At 44.7% G+C, this 19,993-nt stretch overlaps 1 protein-coding gene across 2 annotated transcripts in view; it reads left to right on the top strand.

Annotated features, from left to right (window-relative positions):
• SEMA5A (semaphorin 5A) overlaps window positions 1-19,993 on the top strand; it is a 524,772-nt gene that overhangs the window by 317,456 nt on the left and 187,323 nt on the right. For both annotated transcript variants that reach the window (XM_037799396.1, XM_037799395.1), the window contains 2 exons: window positions 8,607-8,705; window positions 10,307-10,520. In XM_037799396.1, coding sequence (XP_037655324.1) covers window positions 8,607-8,705; window positions 10,307-10,520 — 313 coding nt within the window. The remainder of the gene's footprint in view (window positions 1-8,606; window positions 8,706-10,306; window positions 10,521-19,993) is intronic.

Below are 19,993 nucleotides of genomic sequence, written 5' to 3'. Positions count from 1 at the left end.
ATTTCATTTCGTTCTTAATTTATTAGAGAAGTTGTCGGTTTACAGAAAAATCTTGCATAAAATACAGAGTTCCCATATACCCGTTAAATATCATTTAACACCTTGCATTAGAGTAGTACATTTGTTACAATGATGAAAGAACATTTTAGTAATTTACTATTAACCATTAACTATAGTTCATCATTTACATTAAAGTTCATTGTTTGGGTGGTACAGTCCTATGTTGTTATTTTCTAAACTTTTTATTCTAGTGAATTCTATACAACCTTATATTTCCACCTTTAACCACATTCAAATATACAGTTCAGTGGGGTTAATTACATTCATGATATTTTGCTACCATCACCACCCACCAATTACCAAACTTTACCATTACCCCAAAGAGAAACACTGTGCAATTTAAGCATTAACTACCCTCTCCTTTCTCCACTGCACCCCATGGTAACCTGTATTCTAGATGATGACTCTATGAGTTTGCTTATTCTAATTGTTTCAAATCAGTGAGATCATACAATATATGTCCTTTTGTGTCTGACTTATTTCACTCAACATGATGTCAGGTTTCATCCATGTTGTCACATGTATCAGAACTTCATTCCTTTTTACAGTTGAATAATATTCCATTGTATGTGTACACCACATTTTACTTATCCATTCTTTGGCTGATGGACACTTGGGTTGCTTCCATCTTTTGACAACTGTGCGTAACACCACTGTGAACACTGGTGTGCAAGTATCTGTTTGATTCCTTCCTTTCAATTCTTTTAGGTATATACCTAGTAGCAGGATTGCTAGGTGATATGGTAACTCTACACCTAACTTGCTGAGGAATTGCTAAACTGTCTTCCAGAGTGGCTGCACCATTTTACATCACCACCAGCAATGAATGAGTGTTCCTATTTCTCCCCATCCTCTCCAACAGGTGCTATTTTCTGTTTTTATTAATAGCAGCCATTCTGTTGGGTGTAAAATGGTATCTATTGTAGGTACGTCTTTGCCCCAGGCTCTTTGCCTTAATTGCTTCTTAATACTACTTTTGCTGTCCCAAGCTGCTTTTGCCTGGAGGCAAATTCTAGGGCAGGGTGAGTTTGGGAGGAGTTTCCTGGATGAGTCTTTCCCAGCCAACTGGAACCAGTCCAGGGATCCACAGTGGGAACACCAGCTGGCTCCACACTGTCATGGGGAGCAGGTGAGGGGGGACCCAATACAGGCCCCATGAGTTTCTCCTATGTTCTCTTTGAAGCTGTGTCTTCTTGATTCTGTGCTTGCCCAGTAAGTGCAGCCCTTTAACTGTTTTCTATAGTTTTGGGGAACGGTGCTGTCTATAAGTCTCCTGTGCAGCTTTTTCCCGAGGTAGGTTGGAACAGTGGCCTCCCTCAGAGCTGGGCCTGCAGCGTTGTGAGGTAGGTGATCAAAAGCAGTGATCAGCAATTTGTCCGCACACACCCCACCCCAGATCTTGGGGAACTAGGTCTTTGTATCCCACCCTGGCACCAGCAAGCTGTCCCAGGAGATGGGGTTGAGGACCCACTGTTGCCTGCCATGAGTCTGGGCAATGGGGGGTGGTAACCACTGCAGGGACGGTCAAATTCACTATTATTTACCACAGTTTATCAGCTTCTTCCTCCTGCTCTTCCCTGAATGTGGCACTTTGTTCTACTAGACTCCTGAGTTTCAAAACTGTTGATTCAGATAGTTCAATAGTTGTTCAGGTGGAGGGTCCGATCCCTGGAGCTTTCTGCTCTATCATCTTCCCACAGTCCTCTCCCAGGTACTCTGCCTGCACAGTAGAATCGGTCTCTCCTGCTTCAGTGGGACGTCTGTCAGGCAGCCAGGGAAGATGGCCACTGCCCATGCCAGGCTCTCACCCCAGTTAGCGGTCCCAGCAGAAAAGAGCTTTTCATTCTTAAATTTTAACTTCCTGATTCCTAAATTTATCATGTGATCAAAAGACGAGTATGCCCACTTCTCCCATTTCAATTCTATGTTTTTACATTTTGTTCTGTTTGAACTGGCTCCAATCTCTCTTCCAAAAAAGTTATTTTATTTGTATATATTTGTTTAGGATTCATAGCCAATCTACTTTGAGAATAAGTTAAAGTAGTTTGTGTGTTAAACATGAGACTTGTAAGGGAGTGAGAGCAGGAAATCTGTGACGGGCTGAAGAGTGAATGAGTTTAGCTCTTGATCTTTAAGAGGAAACACAAAATACCCCACCCCCATCTCCAAAGCTGCTTCTTCTCTTTGAACACAGTGAATGAGCCGACCTTGGGCCCCCTCATTGTTGATAATCAAGATGTCTTCCTCTCCCTCCTCCATCCCATTCATCTGATCTTCCTATGATGGCGCCAAACTACAAAATCACCCTCTTCAGGTCCCAAATGATTGTAACTCTCCTGGTTTCCATAGAGCGGAACCCATCATCCATCCTGTTAGAAGGAGACTCTCAGGTCCCCTTGTTTGATAGTCCTGATTCCTCAGCTTTCCTTCCTTCCTTCCTCATGAGCTCACCAAGCTTAGGATGCTGAGCAGTGACATTTGGGTCCATGACTATGGCAGATTGGAGAGCAGTAGAGTGTGTGTTCACCATGCTTTGTTGTTCTCTATTCTAATTGAAATAAAATGTTCCCTCCCTCATTCACTGTTTTCCATTTTTTTTACCTATTCCTTTGCAGTTGGCCTGCCCCTCTCTGCACACTTCTGTAATCTGATCTACCTAATCTACTTAATGCACTTTCACCAAGTTTATCAATAACCTTTAGGAATGTTAACAACCTATAGACTTAGTTTCACTTTGTCCTTCCTTTGGGAGTTTTTAGATGAACACCAAACTTGTTATCTTGATGGTTTCCCTTTCTATAATTGACTAAGGGCGCTTGCTTTCTGTTTACTTGTCTTTAGAACTCAGCTTGAGATCACATCTTTTCAATAAGGATGATTCTCTTGGAATAGATTGACCTTGACCATGTTTTTCATGGTTCTATCCCTGCCTCTAGTGCATTTATACCTTGTGGCAAGCACTTGATTAAAAAAAAAAAAAAAATTCCTCTACATCTTACCAGATTCTTGAAAGAATTCTAAAAGCAGCAATAAAAAATAAACATAAGCCCCACCCCTCTCCACTGTTTCTAATTTTCCATCTCATTCTTACAGTCTATTGTCATTATTATGTCTGCTTTATCCATTAAAATCATTAGACCCTCCCAATCCTCTGTTCTTGAAGATGTCTTTTCGGAGTCTCCCCTCTGACCTGCTTAGCTTTCATGTTTTTCTCCTCACTTTGATGGTTTCTTTGCAAACACCTTGCAGCTCTCTGCTCACATGTGTGGTTTCTGCCACACTCCTTCCATTTGCTCCTTTCTCTTCCCGCCCATGTCCTCCCTCAGCCTGGGAAGGGAGAATGACTTTGTTCTTTGAAGTCTTTAGTTTTGTTCTTCCCCTTTAGAACAGTTCTGCCCTTTCCCCTTTTATAAAAACAAAATAGAACAAAACAAAACAAAACAACTTTCCCATCTGGTGTGCCTTTCTCAGTTACCCAATTTGCTGTTTACTGTTTACAATCATTTCTTAATTCCTCTGTTAGTTAACTTAGACCTTTCAGTCTGTGTTGTTTTTCTCTGTTAAATTGTTTTCAAATAACAGAAAATGGAAAACTTGTTGCTGTTATTGCTATTCATAATATTAAGAGAATTATCTAGCTTGGGTGTTTCACTTTACAGTTGGAAAGCAAATTCAAATATATTAGCTCTTTTCTTCCTCACAGCCAGTCTATACAGCAAATTGGATTATGGCAAATCAGCATTTTCCTGGAGAGTGGGGTTCCATTTGATTGGAAAGAGCATTGCTGTACCAGTAAATTCAGGTTTTCCTGATAATGGAAAATATGTGATTCCCACAGTTATGCCATCATGCGGTACCTTCCACATCCAGTTTGCTGATCAGTCACTGTCTCCTGTCAGTTGGCTAGATTCCGGCTTTGTCCGTTCATTGCTACCAGCTTGGTCTGGGCACAGAATGATGAGGACCTGAATTATGCAAGCAGCTCCCTCACCTGCCTACTACACTCCAATCTCACTATCTCCAGTCCACCTTCCACATTCATTCCTGAATGGTCCCTTGGAGTAAACACCAGATGAAGTCAAAACTTGTAATAACATCATGCAGTAGTTCCCATCACATTCACAGTGAAATTCAAACTCACTGACCTGCCCTACCCGGCCCTTGTCTGGCTCTGCAGTTTGTAGCCCCAATGCCGTAGCACAATCCATTCCCCCATCTAGAATGACTTTCCCTTCCTTTGCTCAGTGAATTCCTACAAGTGTCAGTACCTCCTCCAGGAAGCCTCAGTAAATCCCGCTCCTCCTTTAAAACCTATCTTAACTGTTTTCTCCTCCATATAGTCTTCCTTATGCCTCTTGTCTACCCCTCCTCACTAGAGCTGCACAGTGTGCCGTTCTTCTGTTCATCCTTGTTACCGCACATGGACCACTCCACAATAATGCTTAGGGCCCTGTATTTTAATTTTCAGCTAAGAACCTGTACTTTGACTTCCAGTCCAGTGCTTACTGGATAAATGAGGAGATCTCAAGCTTAAATGTCTGTGCAACTCTATCTATAGCCAGAGATGCTATAACAGATACTGTTCTGGTTTGCTAATGCTGCTGGGATGCAAAACACCAGAGATGGATTGGCTTTTATAAAAGGGAGTTTATTTGGTTACACAGTTACAGTCTTAAGGCCATAAAGCGTCCAAGGTAACACATCAGCAATCGGGTACCTTCACTGGAGGATGGCCAATGGTGTCCGGAAAACCTCTGTTAGCTGGGAAGGCACGTGGCTGGCGTCTGCTCCAAAGTTTTGGTTTCAAAATGGCTTTCTCCCAGGACATTCCTCTCTAGGCTGCAGTTCCTCAAAAATGCCACTCTTAGTTGCACTTGGGATATTTGTCCTCTCTCAACTTCCCTGGAGCAAGAGTCTGCTTTCAAGGGCGGTCTTCAAACTGTCTCTCATCTGCAGCTCCTGTGTTTTCTTCAGAGTGTCCCTCTTGGCTGCAGCTCCTCTCCAAAACATCACTCACAGCTGTACTGAGTTCCCTCTGCCCCTCAGCTCATTTATATGGCTCCACTGATCAAGGCCCACACAATGGGCGGGCCAACACTCCATGGAAATTATCTAATTAGAGTCATCACCCACAGCTGGGTGGGGCATATCTCCAAAGAAACACTCAAAGAAATCTAATCAAAACTGATAACATCTGCCCACACAAGACTACATCAAAGATAATGGCGTTTGGGAGACACAATACATTCAAACCGGCACATTCCACCCCCTGGACCCCAAAATGACATTATCTTCCCATATACAAAATACATTCATCCCAGAACAATATCACAGAAACTTAAATCATTTCAGTAACAACAGTTAAGTACAAGATCCCATCAAAATCAATTATAGGTGTGGTCAGTCCTAAGGCATAATTTTCCTTTAGCTGTGGATCTGTGAACTCAGAACAACTTATGTGCTTCCAATATACAAAGGAGGGACATTCACAGGATAAACATTCCCATTGCCATAAGGAGAAACAGTATGGAAAACAGGGTTTAAGGGACCAAAATAGTTCCTAAAACCCACAGGACAAATTCCATTCGACTTCAAAGTCTGAGAGTCATTAACAGAACAAGTTTGCATCCTTGGGGCTTGAGAGAGCGGGAGTCTAACCCTTCCTAAGGGCCTTTGCGGCAGCCCTTTCCTCTCCAAACGCTTGGGTGAGTGCTCCTACATATCCACACATTGGGGAGACCACCTTCTCAGCCCCACCCTCCTCAAACATCGGGGCAGCTCCCGGATTCCCTTCCATCTCCGGGGCACACACTCAACCCCTTCAGAACAGTGGGGTGGCAGCCAGGCTCTCCCCAATTCCCTGGGAATGTGCTCCACCCTCCTTGGGGCTTGGGGTGGCAGGACATTTTCCTGAGCATCGAGGCGGAAGGCCTGCCCTTAACCTCCAGGGCAAACTCACCCTTTCCATGTGTGTGGGCTGCTCCACTCTCCTAGCCCAAGGCCTCTTGACTGCAGACCTCAACCTCCATGGCTCTGTCTTTGAAGAAATTTTTCCTTCAGTTTTTTCCTTGTCTGTCTCCTCCAGTCCAGACTGTCAACGGCTCTGTCTATAAAGATCTCACAAAAATTCTGTTGGCCTCACATGAAGCACACAGGGGTCAAAGCCGTCAGACAATAGGACTTTCCACAAATCCTTTCTGCTTAACTCCTTTTCCAATCTTGGCTTGTACTGAAATGGCGGCTGGGTTCCATATTTGGTTACATCCTCACGTTGGGCTGTAGCCTCTGGGATTCCACCCCCTGGAAGCCTGTAATTTTCCAAACCATCAGCTTCTGGTTTCTTTGAACCCAAGAGTTCAGTTCTCAGTTTATCTCTCTCCGCTCGCATTTTACTATAAGCTGCAAGGAGAAGCCAGGGTACATCTTCCACAAGTAGTCTGGAGATCTCCTTAGCTAAGTATTCCAGGTTGTCGCTTTCAAATTCTTTCCATCTGACGCCAGGACTCAATTTTGCCGAATTCTCTGCCACTTTAAAACAAGGATCACCTTTCTTGCAGTTCGCAACAATACAGATATCATTTTTGTTCAAAGCCTTGTCAAAAGTATCTTTAGAGTCCATATTTCCACAAACAGTCTCTTCAAAGCAGTTTAGGCCTTTTTTATCAAGCTCCTCACAATTCCTCCAGAATCTTCCCCTTATCCATTTAAAAAGCCATTCCACCATGTTTGGTATTTGCAAACTCAGCAGAACCAGCACCCCACTCTCGGTACCAAAATCTGTTCTAGTTTGCTAATGCTGCTGGGATGCAAAACACCAGAAATGGATTGGCTTTTATAAAAGGGTGTTTATTTGGTTACACAGTTACAGTCTTAAGGCCATAAAGTGTCCAAGGTAACACATCAGCAATCGGGTACCTTCACTGGAGGATGGCCAACGGTGTCTGGAAAACCTCTGTTAGCTGGGAAGGCACGTGGCTGGCGTCTGCTCCAAAGTTCTGGTTTCAAAATGGCTTTCTCCCAGGATGTTCCTCTCTAGGCTGCAGTTCCTCAAAAATGTCACTCTTAGTTGCACTTGGGATATTTGTCCTCTCTCAGCTTCCCTGGAGCAAGAGTCTGCTTTCAAGGGCGGTCATCAAACTGTCTCTCATCTGCAGCTCCTGTGCTTTCTTCAAAGTGTCCCTCTTGGCTGTAGCTCCTCTCCAAAACATCACTCACAGCTGTACTGAGTTCCCTCTGCCTGTCAACTCATTTATATGGCTCCACTAATCAAGGCCCACACAATGGGCGGGCCAACACTCCATGGAAAGTATCCTATTAGAGTCATCACCCACAGCTGGGTGGGGCATATCTCCAAAGAAGCACTCGAAGAAATCTAATCAAAACTGATAACATGTGCCCACAGAAGACTACAGCAAAGATAATGGCGTTTGGGGGACACAATACATTCAAACTGGCCCAGATACCATACAGTGGGTTGGCTTAAACAACAAGCATTTACTATATCATGATTTGGAAGGCTAGAGATTCAAAATCAAGATGTTGAAGAGGCTGTGCTTTCTCCCTGGGTCAGTAGTGTTCCGGTGATGGCAGCCTAATGTCACAAACTAAAGGCAATGCCTTTAGTCTCCTCCTGTGCATCCCTTTGACTTCTGGTTTTTCTTCATAAGGCTTTAGTAATATGGAATAAAGTCTGATTAGTTTGGTTCATTCAGTTTGGCCTTATTCTGTTTGGCCAAACCTAAATTGGGTCTTAGAAGATCCTATTCACAAATGAGTCCATACCTTGACTGACAATATATCTCCAAAGGATCCTATTTACAAATAGGTACACACACATAGGAATGAGGATTAAGATTATGAACATGGATCTTGTTGGGGTGCATGATTCAATCTGCCAGAATCACCACCATCACACCCCAGACTTTCTATGAATGGTTTGCAATCCTGCAACATATTCTGTTTCGGGTTATACCTCAGTGTGTGTTTTCATCTCAAGTAGCCCAGATATCCTGATTACTTATTTATTTAGATGTCAAGAATCCAAAGTATTCATCGATTCTCATCACGGATCTAACTCCAGGCTATCGGGGCCCTTAAGTATAAGTTGTTTACACTTCATGCGTAGAGTTTTATGTGTGACTATACCACATGAGGAAAAACTTTCACATTTCTCAAAGACCTCGGAGAGTTTCCCAAGAGGTTTCATGAGCAGCATCTAATATGTTCCTTTTTAAAATGTTCTATTACATGTCAAAGGCAACGTATGGTTTGCAGTATTGTCAGATACGATTCAAAACGAAACCACTTTTGCAGACAGAGGTCACACACTTTGCAAGTGTAATGGAGCATGAATTAACTTCTATGGTTTCAATCAATCATGTTTGCAGATGTGGTTTATTTAACAGTTTTGTTGTGATTTTGTTTGTCAGTGTCCGAGTTTTGTCAAATTTTTTTTTTAGTGGACAATTAACATTGTATTTTTCAGCCAGGAAAAAGATGCATTAACGAGTCACCTTTCCCCTGACGAGTTTCTTGTGCTTTTTCAGGAAGAATGCCAGAACTACATCCGGGTGCTCCTGGTGGGTGGTGACAGGTTGTTCACCTGTGGGACCAACGCGTTCACGCCCGTCTGCACCAACCGCACGGTACGGCTTTGTTTCAGTCTTACGGAACTCAGTGTTGGGAGAAGCCAAGCATTGTGTTAAGGCACTGGTTTTAAACATATTTCTGTATACCAAGATATGCGCTTTAATTTAAAAAAACTGCCTCTTGTCAAATTGAATCAATACATGATTTGTTAATTTATTTCTAATCATGACAGTCAACTATGTAAAGAACTTGGAATAATTATAGTTTGTGTAACTAAATTTAAAAATGTTTTCTCTACTAATTCTACCAGTGTTTTCTCCGCAGTGACTGTGCAAATTATTTGTAAATGTCCATCTTCTGTTTTTTATTCTCCCTTTTTAGAGGGATACTATTAAGCATTAAAATGACCTAAATTCATAATCCAGAGGAAGAAAATATAATCTACAAATTGGATCTGAAGGATTTATAAAAAGTTAAACAAAAAATGAAACCCTAGGAAAAATGAAGTTATAACTAGTACTCTTTCTTTTCTTTAAGCCATCATTCTTGATAAAGGAAATTTCAATGTGCATACACTGAAACCAGCTCAGTGGCAATGTCATCACAGCACATATGAAATCATCCTAACTTGAGACAGTAATTTAATCTTCCTCAGTGAACGTAATGAAGAAATACCATTGTGTTAATTTCCTGGCTACATAACTTCTCTCAAATCCCTCATCTATTATCTACTTTTACTGTTCATTATTTTCAAGTTAATAATCAGATATTGGAAGTCAGGGGCAGTGAGGTTGATGACAGCTGGCATTCACAGAGGGTTACGCCGGCCCTGTTGTAGGCCATTTACGTCAACTCACTCATTTCATCCTCACACCTGCCCTCTTGAGTCATTACTATACGGAACCTTGTTTTATAAAACTAGTACTTGGGGTATAAAGTCTTTAAGTAACTTCCCCCAGGCACATGCGTGATGGAAGAGGTGGGATGGGAGGGAGGGCAGTGCATCTCGTGCCTAACCCCTGGCCTGTTGCAGTTCTCTCGGGGAGGAGTGAAAGAGCAGAGCCAGGGAAGAGTTCTGGCACCTGAAGTGCTTTTGTTGTTCGGTGACTGCTTTCATTTGGGAAGCTGCATTCACACCGAAGTGTCTCTCTGAAAATAATGTCTCAGAATTTGGGCTACATGGTATTAAGTATCTGCACATCTTTAACCTTAAAGCTTTGGACACTTATACTATTTTGATTTACTAATTGTAAAAAAATTGTACATAATTACTTATTGTGGTTTATGTTTCTACAATTATTGAAGTTGGGTGCTTTATTAAAGTGGGAAACCCTAAAATGCCCATGCATTGTAACTTAAGGTCACATACAATAATAACCTTACTTCCTATTTTCTGTGTCTTCAGTAGCATGGGCTTCAGGATCTCTGAAGGGGTGTGAGAGAGAGAGAGAGAGATTGAGATTGACAGGTCCTTTAACCATGACCACCAGCATGTTGTTTTCATCAAAGCCAGAGTATAAAAAGTTTGTCATCTCTTATCGTGAGCCCCAGAGAGTTTATAGCCCACGCTTCACCTGCACTGCCAGGAGATGCCATCCATGAACGCCACTAAAGAGGCTCGCGGTAACTGGTTCCTCTCTCTTGGCTTCGTCTGCAGCTGAGTAACCTGACCGAGATCCACGATCAGATCAGCGGCATGGCGCGCTGCCCCTACAGCCCCCACCACAATTCCACGGCTCTCCTCACCGCGGGCGGGGAGCTGTACGCCGCCACAGCCATGGACTTCCCGGGGCGGGACCCCGCCATATACCGGAGCCTGGGCGTCCTGCCCCCTCTCCGCACGGCGCAGTACAACTCCAAGTGGCTCAATGGTAAGCCTCAAAGTCATGCCCAGTTGCCCGTCTCATGTTTCTGCGGTGCCTGGTTAATCGTTGCTTAAAACTAAAGCGGCTCAGTGTCTTAGTTCCCCAGCTGCTATGGCAGACACCATGCAGTGCGTTGGCCTAACAGCAGGGACTTAACTGGCCCCCGGTTTCAGAGGCCAGGAGGGTTGCTTCCTGCCAGGGTCGGCAGCGTTCTGGTTGGCTGGCAATCCTTGGCTTCCTTGGTTTCTTTGGTTTTCCCATCCCATGGCGATGTCCTCTCCTTTCTCTTCTGGGTTCCGTTGACTTCCATGTGGGTTCCGTGTCCCCCACGTGGCGTTCTCTTCATAAAGCCTCCAGTAATACGGTTAAGTGCCAACCTCATCCAGTTGGGCCACACCTCAACTAAAAATAACATCTTCCGCAGATCCTATTTACAATGGGTTGACACCCCCCAGGAATGGATTAAGAGTAATAAAAGTTTTTTTTCTGGGGTACATTACTCCATCTGCCACAAGCCATTTCTAAAGTAAAACAAATTCTTCATTTTCTGAAGAAGTATAAATGTAGCTTGATTCATACTTACCATGGATGAGCATCCTATGGCTCTTTAGTAGTAGGACTACAAGTGATTTTGCCATCACTGTAGACCAGAAATCACTGGACAGGACAAGAGGGTAAATGTGTATTTGACCATTCATTGAAGTTAAGCTGTTTAATTCTATATTACTGTCTCAAGTATGGGAAATTTGAAGTTGTACTGAGGATATCTGTAGATTCATGTTCCTTCGATGCTGGGAATTACCAGCATTTTGGGAAATTTTCAGATGCTGTGTAACAGAATGCATTTGGCTACAGGTAACTTCAAATAGCTTGACCAATAAGAAAAAAAAAATGAATGAGCATCTTATATAATGAGAAGTACAGGGCAAGTGTCTTCAGAGTTGGTATATTCAGTGGATCGAGAGTATAAAAACATTTCAGGTCCTGTTCAATTTTCTCTCTGCTGTCTATAATCTGCCAGGTTGGTCCTCAAGCCAGCTCCCCTCCTGGAGGCAAACTGGTGCTGTGGTTTCAGGTGTTGCCTCCAGATAGGACAGTATCCACTGGAAGAAGAGCCACATTCCTTGTGCCCCCTTCCCTTAAAAAAGGAAAGAAAGCTTTTCTAGAACCCCCCCGGAAGACTTCCCTTTAAACTTGGGCCAGAACATGGTAACCTGCCACTGATCAGTCAGAGGGTGATGCCAACCCTCAGAATGGATATTGCCACAGTGTGCGCCAAGTTGCAGTTGGGCCCTCTGTGTATGTGGATGTTCATGTCCTAGTGTGGCTGTGCACACACACACACACACACTGATGTACACAAACACACATGCTCAAAGACCTCACAGACACATTGTTATATATATATCCCATTCTTTCAAGCATTTATTTGATAGTTTGCACAAAGAGAAAAATTGAGATTGTGATAATGATATTTACTATTTTGACCTTCAAGTTCCACAAAGGTTTAGTAACCTTGTGCCAAGTGTAGGCTCACTATGTAGACACTGTGTAGACAAGAGTTTCTCAGCCTCAACACTATTGACATTGTGTGCCATTCTGTATTGTAGAATGTTTAGCAGCATCCCTGGTTTCTACCCTCTAGATGCAAGGAGCACACCCTCCCCCCAAGTTGTGACAACCAAAAATGTCCCCAGAAATTGCCAAATATCCTGTGGGTATAAAATTGCCTCCAGTTGAGAACCAGTGGTGTAGACATACTACTTAGGTACCTGTAAATGTATGTGTGTGTATATATACAAAACACAGGAATCTCCCAAACACAGTCAAACCAACCATCACAGTTTGCCTTCAACAGTCTCTTGTAGAAAAGAGAATGTCCTTATCGTGATATTTCCCCAGTAAGCTGAAATACTTTGTTTTGCTTCCAAAAGGCAACATGAATTGTTTTCCCAAACTGAAGGAGTAACTAGATTTCACCCATTAGCATTATTTCTGTTGAACTGGTTTCAACAGAACCTATTGACTCTTGATGGATTGTCCTTTTTTGGCTCTGAAGCTTTCAGATGTTCTTTCTATTTATTATTTATTAATTTATTGACCAAGCAATGTTTTCAGTTAAAAATCATTCCACCCCCCCCCAACCCAAGTGCATTAAAATTAGACTTTGCCAAAAGAGAGTAGAAAATGATTAGGTACACAATCTCTTTTATCCCCAAAGGACACCCTTAAAAATCTCATGGAAAGACCATTCGGATTATATTGTTAGTTATGTACACTCTCTGTTTCCTTAAGTGTGACTGAGACACCATGGGCTGTACAGATAATCAGGTGCTGCTAACCCTTTCTGGGGAGTCCTCTGCATGTGGGAGTGAAGTGAGGTACTGAGGACAGTAGAAGGGTGAATTCAGTTCTTACTGCAGACATAGTAGGCATGTCACAATTATTTGTTGAGAAAATAAATTAATATTTTAGATTCCTGAAATGTGGTGTTGTTTATATATTGTATCACCTAATAACTGCAGAAAATCCAAAATTATTTGAAGGTAAATATGTTGGCCCTACAACTCAGCCTACAGCATCAGTGTTAAGTCACAAGACATGGAATAGCCCAGCTTTTCTCAGGATGCAGCGCTTTCCTCCACCTGCCCCACCTCGTGTCTTACACCAAGAAGACACTGACAACTAGGGCAGAGGACAGAAGGTCCCTTACTGTGGTTTACTGAGATATTGCGTGTTAAGCATGATCTTTGTTCTCCCACCTGTGTTTACGATGATGCTTCTTTCTGCTGCTGCCCTGAGTTGCTGTTTCTATTCTCGGCTTACCCTGGTTCTGCTCTCTGATCGATCCTCCATCCAGGATGGATTTTGGCCTCTGGTCCTCACTCTGTTTCTGCTTCTCTCCCCTGCTGCACCTGGATGCCCGGACATTTATTCTTGCTGACCTAACTGGAACCCACACCTTGCCATCCCATCGGCTCTTTGATGACACACTTGTATCAGTTCTCTCCACCTTTAGTTCTTCTTCCCCTGATGCCCTCCCTCATCTGTCCCACAGCAGACTCAGCCCTAAAGGAATCTGCCTTTGGTGTGGGCATCTCTTGCCCATGACAATGACAAGAGCTGCTCTGAGAGAGCTGAGCTGCCAGGTGCCGGGGAAGCTGTGAATAAGACAACAAGGCTAAACGAAAGGAAGTCAGGCCTTAAATCACTCACTGTGACAGTATGAGAGAGTCAGCCAGAGGCTAACCCGGAGAGAGGCCAGCTCCCCATTGACCCATAGCTCCCCATGGAACAGTGCCATTGCCAGGTGACATTTGGATGGATCAGTGCCGATGTGGGGAATCATCACAGTGCTGACGAGCCCCAAATAAAAGGCTCCTGCCATCATATGGACCCAGGGTTGGAGGGGAGGGAGATGGGGAAGAGTTAGTGGTGGAAACATCAGAGTGGAGAAAGGTGTCTTTGAGGTCTTACCCTCCTCTCCACTGATAAGGATATCTCACCAGAGGAACCTGGGAAAGGCCTCGCCACTTTGGGAGGCTCCGAATGTGGGCACCTGGGCTGGGAACGCAGACATGCACAAGAGCAGGGCTGGCTGGAGGCCCTGAGTCCTTACCTGCAGCTCCCTCCAGAGACCCCAGAGCCTGGCTGTGCACCAAGCCTGATGTGGGGCCCCAGCTTCCCCCATGACGCCCGCCAGGCAGAGCCTTTGAGTCGCCTGTAAGAAGGTCTGAAGCTCACACAGGATTTGGCCTAGAGCTGGACTCCTCAGAGGATTCTGGAGATGGTTGCGCTGCTGGGAGTTGGTAGCATGGCAAGTGTATGGCTCTTGTCCTCAGCTAAGTCCCTGAGGGCTCTTCTACAACTCCAGATAATCCCCTCCCTTCCCGATCTCTTTCTTTACTGCTTCCCTCCATCCCCTGCCCTCTCCAAGCCCCTGGAATTCTCAGATTTCTCTTACCTCCTCAGTTTTAGACCTCTGTGGTGTCCTCCCACCTACCCCTCCAGTGAACCTTTCCTTGTCACTTTTGTTCTGTAGCTGATTCTTTCAGCTGTGTTCTATTTTCTTTCTTTGCTGATGGTTTTTACCATGTCAGTTATCCCTACTCTTCTCTGTCACCTCAAATGATGACTGCCCATTTTATATCAAACTTGCTCAGATCTTTTCCATCTTTAGTAAGATATAAACAAATGTAAACATGCTAAAATCAAACCCTGTTAATTCCTCAGTGTCCAAGGAGAGGTCTGTTTCTTGTGATTTTTAGGGACCCATTAAATAACCCTGTTAAATATTTATCCTGAGTTTTCAACCAAATGGGAATCAAAGCACAAGAATCAAGAAGTGAAGATCAGATTGCCAAATCTGTTCCTGGTAGTTCTGACTGTGGTGATGGGGGGTAGGTCAGTCTGCCTGTCTTGGAACAGTGGAGTGGAAATTCTCCCTCTCGGTAGAACCAGGCATGGGGAGAGCGTTCAGTTACTGGCTGAGCATCTTCAGAGACAGCCCTGTGGACTCAGCACCGTCACGCTCTTCTCAGCTCCCCCGTTCTCCACTTCTCACTGCCTTGTCCATTTTTATGTCCATTTTCCACTTCTCACCACCTTGTCCATTTTTATGTCCATTTTCCACTTCTCACCACCTTGTCCATTTTTATGCCATCACACCACTGAAACTATGCCCCCTAAGTTCAACTGCATCTTATTTTTCTGCCATTTTCTTAATGAATTTCTGGGAAGGATCGGTAACATTGCTTTGGAAATTATTTCTCAGAAAGTTTACACTTCTAAGGCCTAACTCATCCACCCTTTTGCTAAGAACCTGCTCAGTCCTGGGTCCTTCTCCGTCGGCTTGTCTTTAGGTGCTGGTGTTCCCTGGGATTCCGTCTTTGTATCCCATTCTCCTCCCTATGCTCCTAACTCTTCTTGGGTCCCAGGTGTAACTCACCCACCCCCACTCCCCTGCGCAGAGCTGGGCCTTGGCTGTGACTTAGTCCGATCTGCACATCACTTCCGACTAGAGGTCCCTGTGGCACCTCGGGCTCAGCATGTTCTGTCCATTCCCCTCCCTGCATGTTCCCACCTTGGGCACTCCAGGGTCCGGGATTCATCCCCTCAGAGGAGCTAGAAACCTGCCCAGCATCTCACAAAGTCCTTTCCCTTCTCCCCATGCCCACTCCGCCCCAGGCCCCCCCAGCCTCCTTCTAGAAAGGCTCCCACTCGGGGTTCTTCTCCATCTCCTCTGCCTCTGGCTTTGTTCAGGATTCCTCAGTTCTCATCTGACTTGCCACACCCCCTTTTCTGATCATTCTCCACAAAGGAGCCACGGTGGCCTTTTAAAAATATAAATCAAAACTCATTACTCCCAGGCTTAAAAACCTTTGTTAGCTTCCCTTTGCTTGGGGAAGATAACACCTGGTCCTATCCATGGCCCCTGTCCCTGCGTGGCTCTCTCTGCTGACTCTCCACTGCCTCTCCCTCCCTCTCCCCCATCTGTTCCACACTCCGCCGAGCTGCCCACCTGCATCCTCCTGGGCTCCCGGGCTCCAGCTCCCCTGCTGCCTCCTGACCTTCATCTGTGCCGTCCCCTCTACCTGAGATGTCCCCCCCCCATCTCATTGGGGACCTGCCTCCTGCAGCTCCTGAGTCCCAGCTCCGGTGCTCCTCTGCAGAGGCTTTCCCTGGCCAGCCCGTCTAAGGGGAGCCCTTAGATTTCCTTCTAGAAGGAATCACTGTTGGTTATCACCTTACTGGTTATTTATTTGCTTATTGATTACTGTCTCTTTCACTAGAAAGCTACTTCTGTGACAGATTGCACCAGCCTTGTTCACCCCTGTGCATCGCAGAGCCTGGCTGATGTTCAATAAATGTTTAGTAAATGGATACATAGATGCAAAGAGGTAAAAAGCAATGAGTGAGTGAATGAATGGATGGCCTTCCCATCTATCCCAGGCAGACCTTCCACGTCCTCCTCAGGCTCTGCATCTCAGCCAGATCGTCCTCATTCTTAGCAGATGATGTGGCCTTCTTGTTCCCGACGAGAATCAGAGGTCCTCAGGTCAGGATAGCGTGACCTTACGCCCGCTTTGCCCAAGGTAGAGCTGCTTTCCACCTGCTTCTTCCTTCTGCTCTTTCTGTTTGGACAAGCTCGCTGCAGCTGATGCTCCATGTACTCTACATCTCACCCTCCCCCCTGTCATTTGGGGGAAGTGGTGACCCCTACCATCCAGGGACCTCATCTTGCTCATTCCAGGCCTACTCTTCTGAATTACTTCCTCTAAGGACTGTGGTGAAGCTTGGCAGAAAGGAATGCCCTGACACCAGGTCTAAGAGAAGGTGCGTCTTCAGGAGGTGTGGCAGGCAGAGCGGACAGAACGGGGCAAGCTGGGGGCCCTTCAACAATCCCAGCCTTGGGGGCCCCCTGTGCTTCTGGGCTAATCTTCAGGCAAATGTCAGCACTGGCCCGACCAGGTAACATCCCACCAGGTGCATGGAGCCCCGAGTAAGGGCTTTCCAGGTTTCCAAAATCTTCCCAGAAGCCTCAGCATAGATAGCTGCTCTGGGTCCCAAACCCTGCCATTGGCAGGCTAAGTCCTCCCGGCCTAAAATCACAGTTCCAGGTCCAGTTTCTCATCGCACACCAGCCCTACGGGTGATACACCCATGAGCAGGGACCCCACCTGCAGCCGCACCTGTGCGCGTAGCCCAGGCGGTGGGAACGTGCAGGCAGCCGTCAGCCAGGGCTGCAGTGCAGGGGGCAGGCGGGGCCGGGATATAGAAACTGTCTTCAGTTTTACTTCCTTTTGGTTTCCTTTAAGGAGTGACACAATTCTCGGGTTGCACTGAGTTCTTCACCCTGCTCCTTTGCAGTGCACTCGTTCTTTTGCTTCTTGGACAATTCCAGCTCCTCTTTAGCTTCATTTGAAGTTTCAGCTTCCCCTACATTCAGGTCTCTCCCTGTTCTTTGCATTGTACTTTATTGTACTTATTTCCACAATACTGGAGCTCTTGGTTAGTTTTTGATCAAAACTGATACAAGTTCCCTATTTCACCTGCAGGGAAAGTCAAAACCCTACCCACCATCCTCCCACCACCTCCCTGACTTCCTCTCCTTCTACCCACCCCCTCCCTTACTGTGCTCTAAAATGCCGAAAGTTGCATTAGTTCTCCCTTCTGTCTCAGATGTCAGCAATCTTTTTCTATAAAGAGCCAGAGAGTAAATACATTTAGGCTTTGTGTCCATATGGTCACCGTTGCATCTCTGCAGCTCTGCCACTGTAGCGAGAAAGCAGCCATGGACAGCGTACAAGTGACTGAGCGTGGTGGTGTTCCAATAAAACTTTACATAAAAAGGCAGCGAGGTGGGGTTGGACCCACAGGCCCGTTCCTTGCTAACCCTCATTCTACCTGGCTAGCTACCCCGGCTCTACCCTGTCTTTGCTCAAATGTCACCACCTCCATGTGACCTTACCCTGCCCACCTTATTTAAAATCACAGCGCCCTTTCACCCGGCCGTCCCAATCCCCTTATCATGCTCAGTTTTTATCTTTAGCTCTTTTGATCTTTTAATATATTCTCTCCTTTTCCTCCACCTAGAATGGAAGTTCCCCAATGACAAAGCGTGAGGGTTTTGTTCATGGATGTGTCTGCCATGCCTGCTACAGTGCTGGGCACAGTAAAGATGTATTTTTGAATAAGTGAATTATTCTTTGTCTTAGGAATTAATAGATAAATAGTTCATTGCTTAGTTTTCCCTGATAGTATCTTAATTCTTGGAGGGCAGGGACTGTGGATGAGTCACCTTTGTTTGTTCAGCATCTTATTCTGTGCCTGAAACATAATTGAGGAACAGTCACTATTGGTGAACGAGTAAGAGGTAAGCATATTTCAGAAATAGTAGAAATCTGAATGATGATGTTAAATAACAGCAAAATATCCTGTTGTAATGCCAATTTTTTTTTAAGTACACACACACATTTGTATGTTTGAAAGTGATCTGAGTCCAAACATTTTTAAAGTATTCCCTTTACTATCTCATTTGTGCTTTCATTGTCAACCAGCATTTATTCAGCCAATTATCAAAGTGTGATCAATCAGCTAACATACTAGAGAAATCTGGAATGTTGAGTTATGTGTTGGGTAATGAATATAAGTTTCAAAATCTGATTTTTCTCCTGTGCCAAAATCGCTCAAAACAAATTTATGTGTTCAGAGAAATACCTTAACAGCTTTAATGCCTTAAAATATTAATTGTTTATAGCCCTTATTAAATGATTACTATAAGGCAGAATAATAAATGTTTAATGGTTGATGCCTGAGATAGAAAAGCTGTAAAACTTGCCTTCAAGAAACTGGCATTCAAATTGGGGAAACAATAAACCCATTCAAAAGAAAATGCATTTCAAATTAAATTGTACAAATTGAATTTGTGAACTTTGAGGGAGGCTCATGATTGTAAATAGAGTAAAACTTCTGTGGGAACTTGCAAGACCTAATTCATAAATGAGTCTTAATAGCCCAACACGAATAGCCACGTGGACATGGTCTTGGAACCCTCGAAATTCCCGCTTGTTTTCCTTCTCTGGAGGAGATGTTAGTCTGTCCACAGTCTATGCCAGTGAACACTTCCTCCAGTCCCTGGGTTTCCAGTTGGGACTTCACGCAGAGGCGAACTCACTTAAAATCCACTTGCTGGCCAGCTGTTCCCAAGCATTCACATTTTAACAGTGCCAATGTTTTTATGAGCTATTATTTTTCTGCTTAAGAAAACTCTTTTTGAAGCATACTTAAATTCTCCTGGTTTGAAATACTGTAATGATGTTAGCCAAGCATTAAATGGAGTCTGTGAGGTTTTTAAAACACGATTATTAACCTTCTAACAATTAAAGGTAATTTACTGGGTGGAAAAATTTCCCATCTGTGCTCAGCTCAAGGAGAAATCATGTCTGCCTCTTGTGACGAGAGGCCCTTTACGAAGTTGGGCCCTTCTGCCTGGAGCAGATGCCGGTTCCCGGGGCCGTGACTGTCGGGCTCTGGCCTGAGGACGGTGGGACCCTGGTTGGCAGAGGTGACACAGCACAGGGCTCCGAGGGCGTGACCGGTCCATGCCAGGCCCTCCCCAGGCTGGCGTCTGCTACAGCGGGGAATTCGTAGGTGGGGGCGGAGGCCAGAGAACAAGCAAAATAAAGACAAAGGAGCACTGGGAATGGAGTACACTTGTGTGGAAAAACCTCAGAATATAGCACCGACATGAAGGTCTGTAAAATCAGAACAAAGACCAAGATTTATTTTTTTCCATTTTTTTCTCAATTTCAATTAACAGTTTAAGTACAGAATATGCTGTCTTTTGGAGGGGGGCGGTACTTCAGGTGATTTTTTTCTCTCCGTCATACAGTACATCAATCTCAGGGGTTTTATGTGTCCTCAACCAAGAAAATAACTGTGGGGGCCTAGGGCTGGGGGCTGAGCATGGCCCTGTT

Source organism: Choloepus didactylus, chromosome 11 (assembly GCF_015220235.1).
Source record: "Choloepus didactylus isolate mChoDid1 chromosome 11, mChoDid1.pri, whole genome shotgun sequence".
Classification (NCBI taxonomy): Eukaryota; Metazoa; Chordata; class Mammalia; order Pilosa; family Megalonychidae; genus Choloepus; species Choloepus didactylus.
Note: the sequence above shows the minus strand (reverse complement) of the source record. Positions and strands in the feature narration are given on the sequence as shown.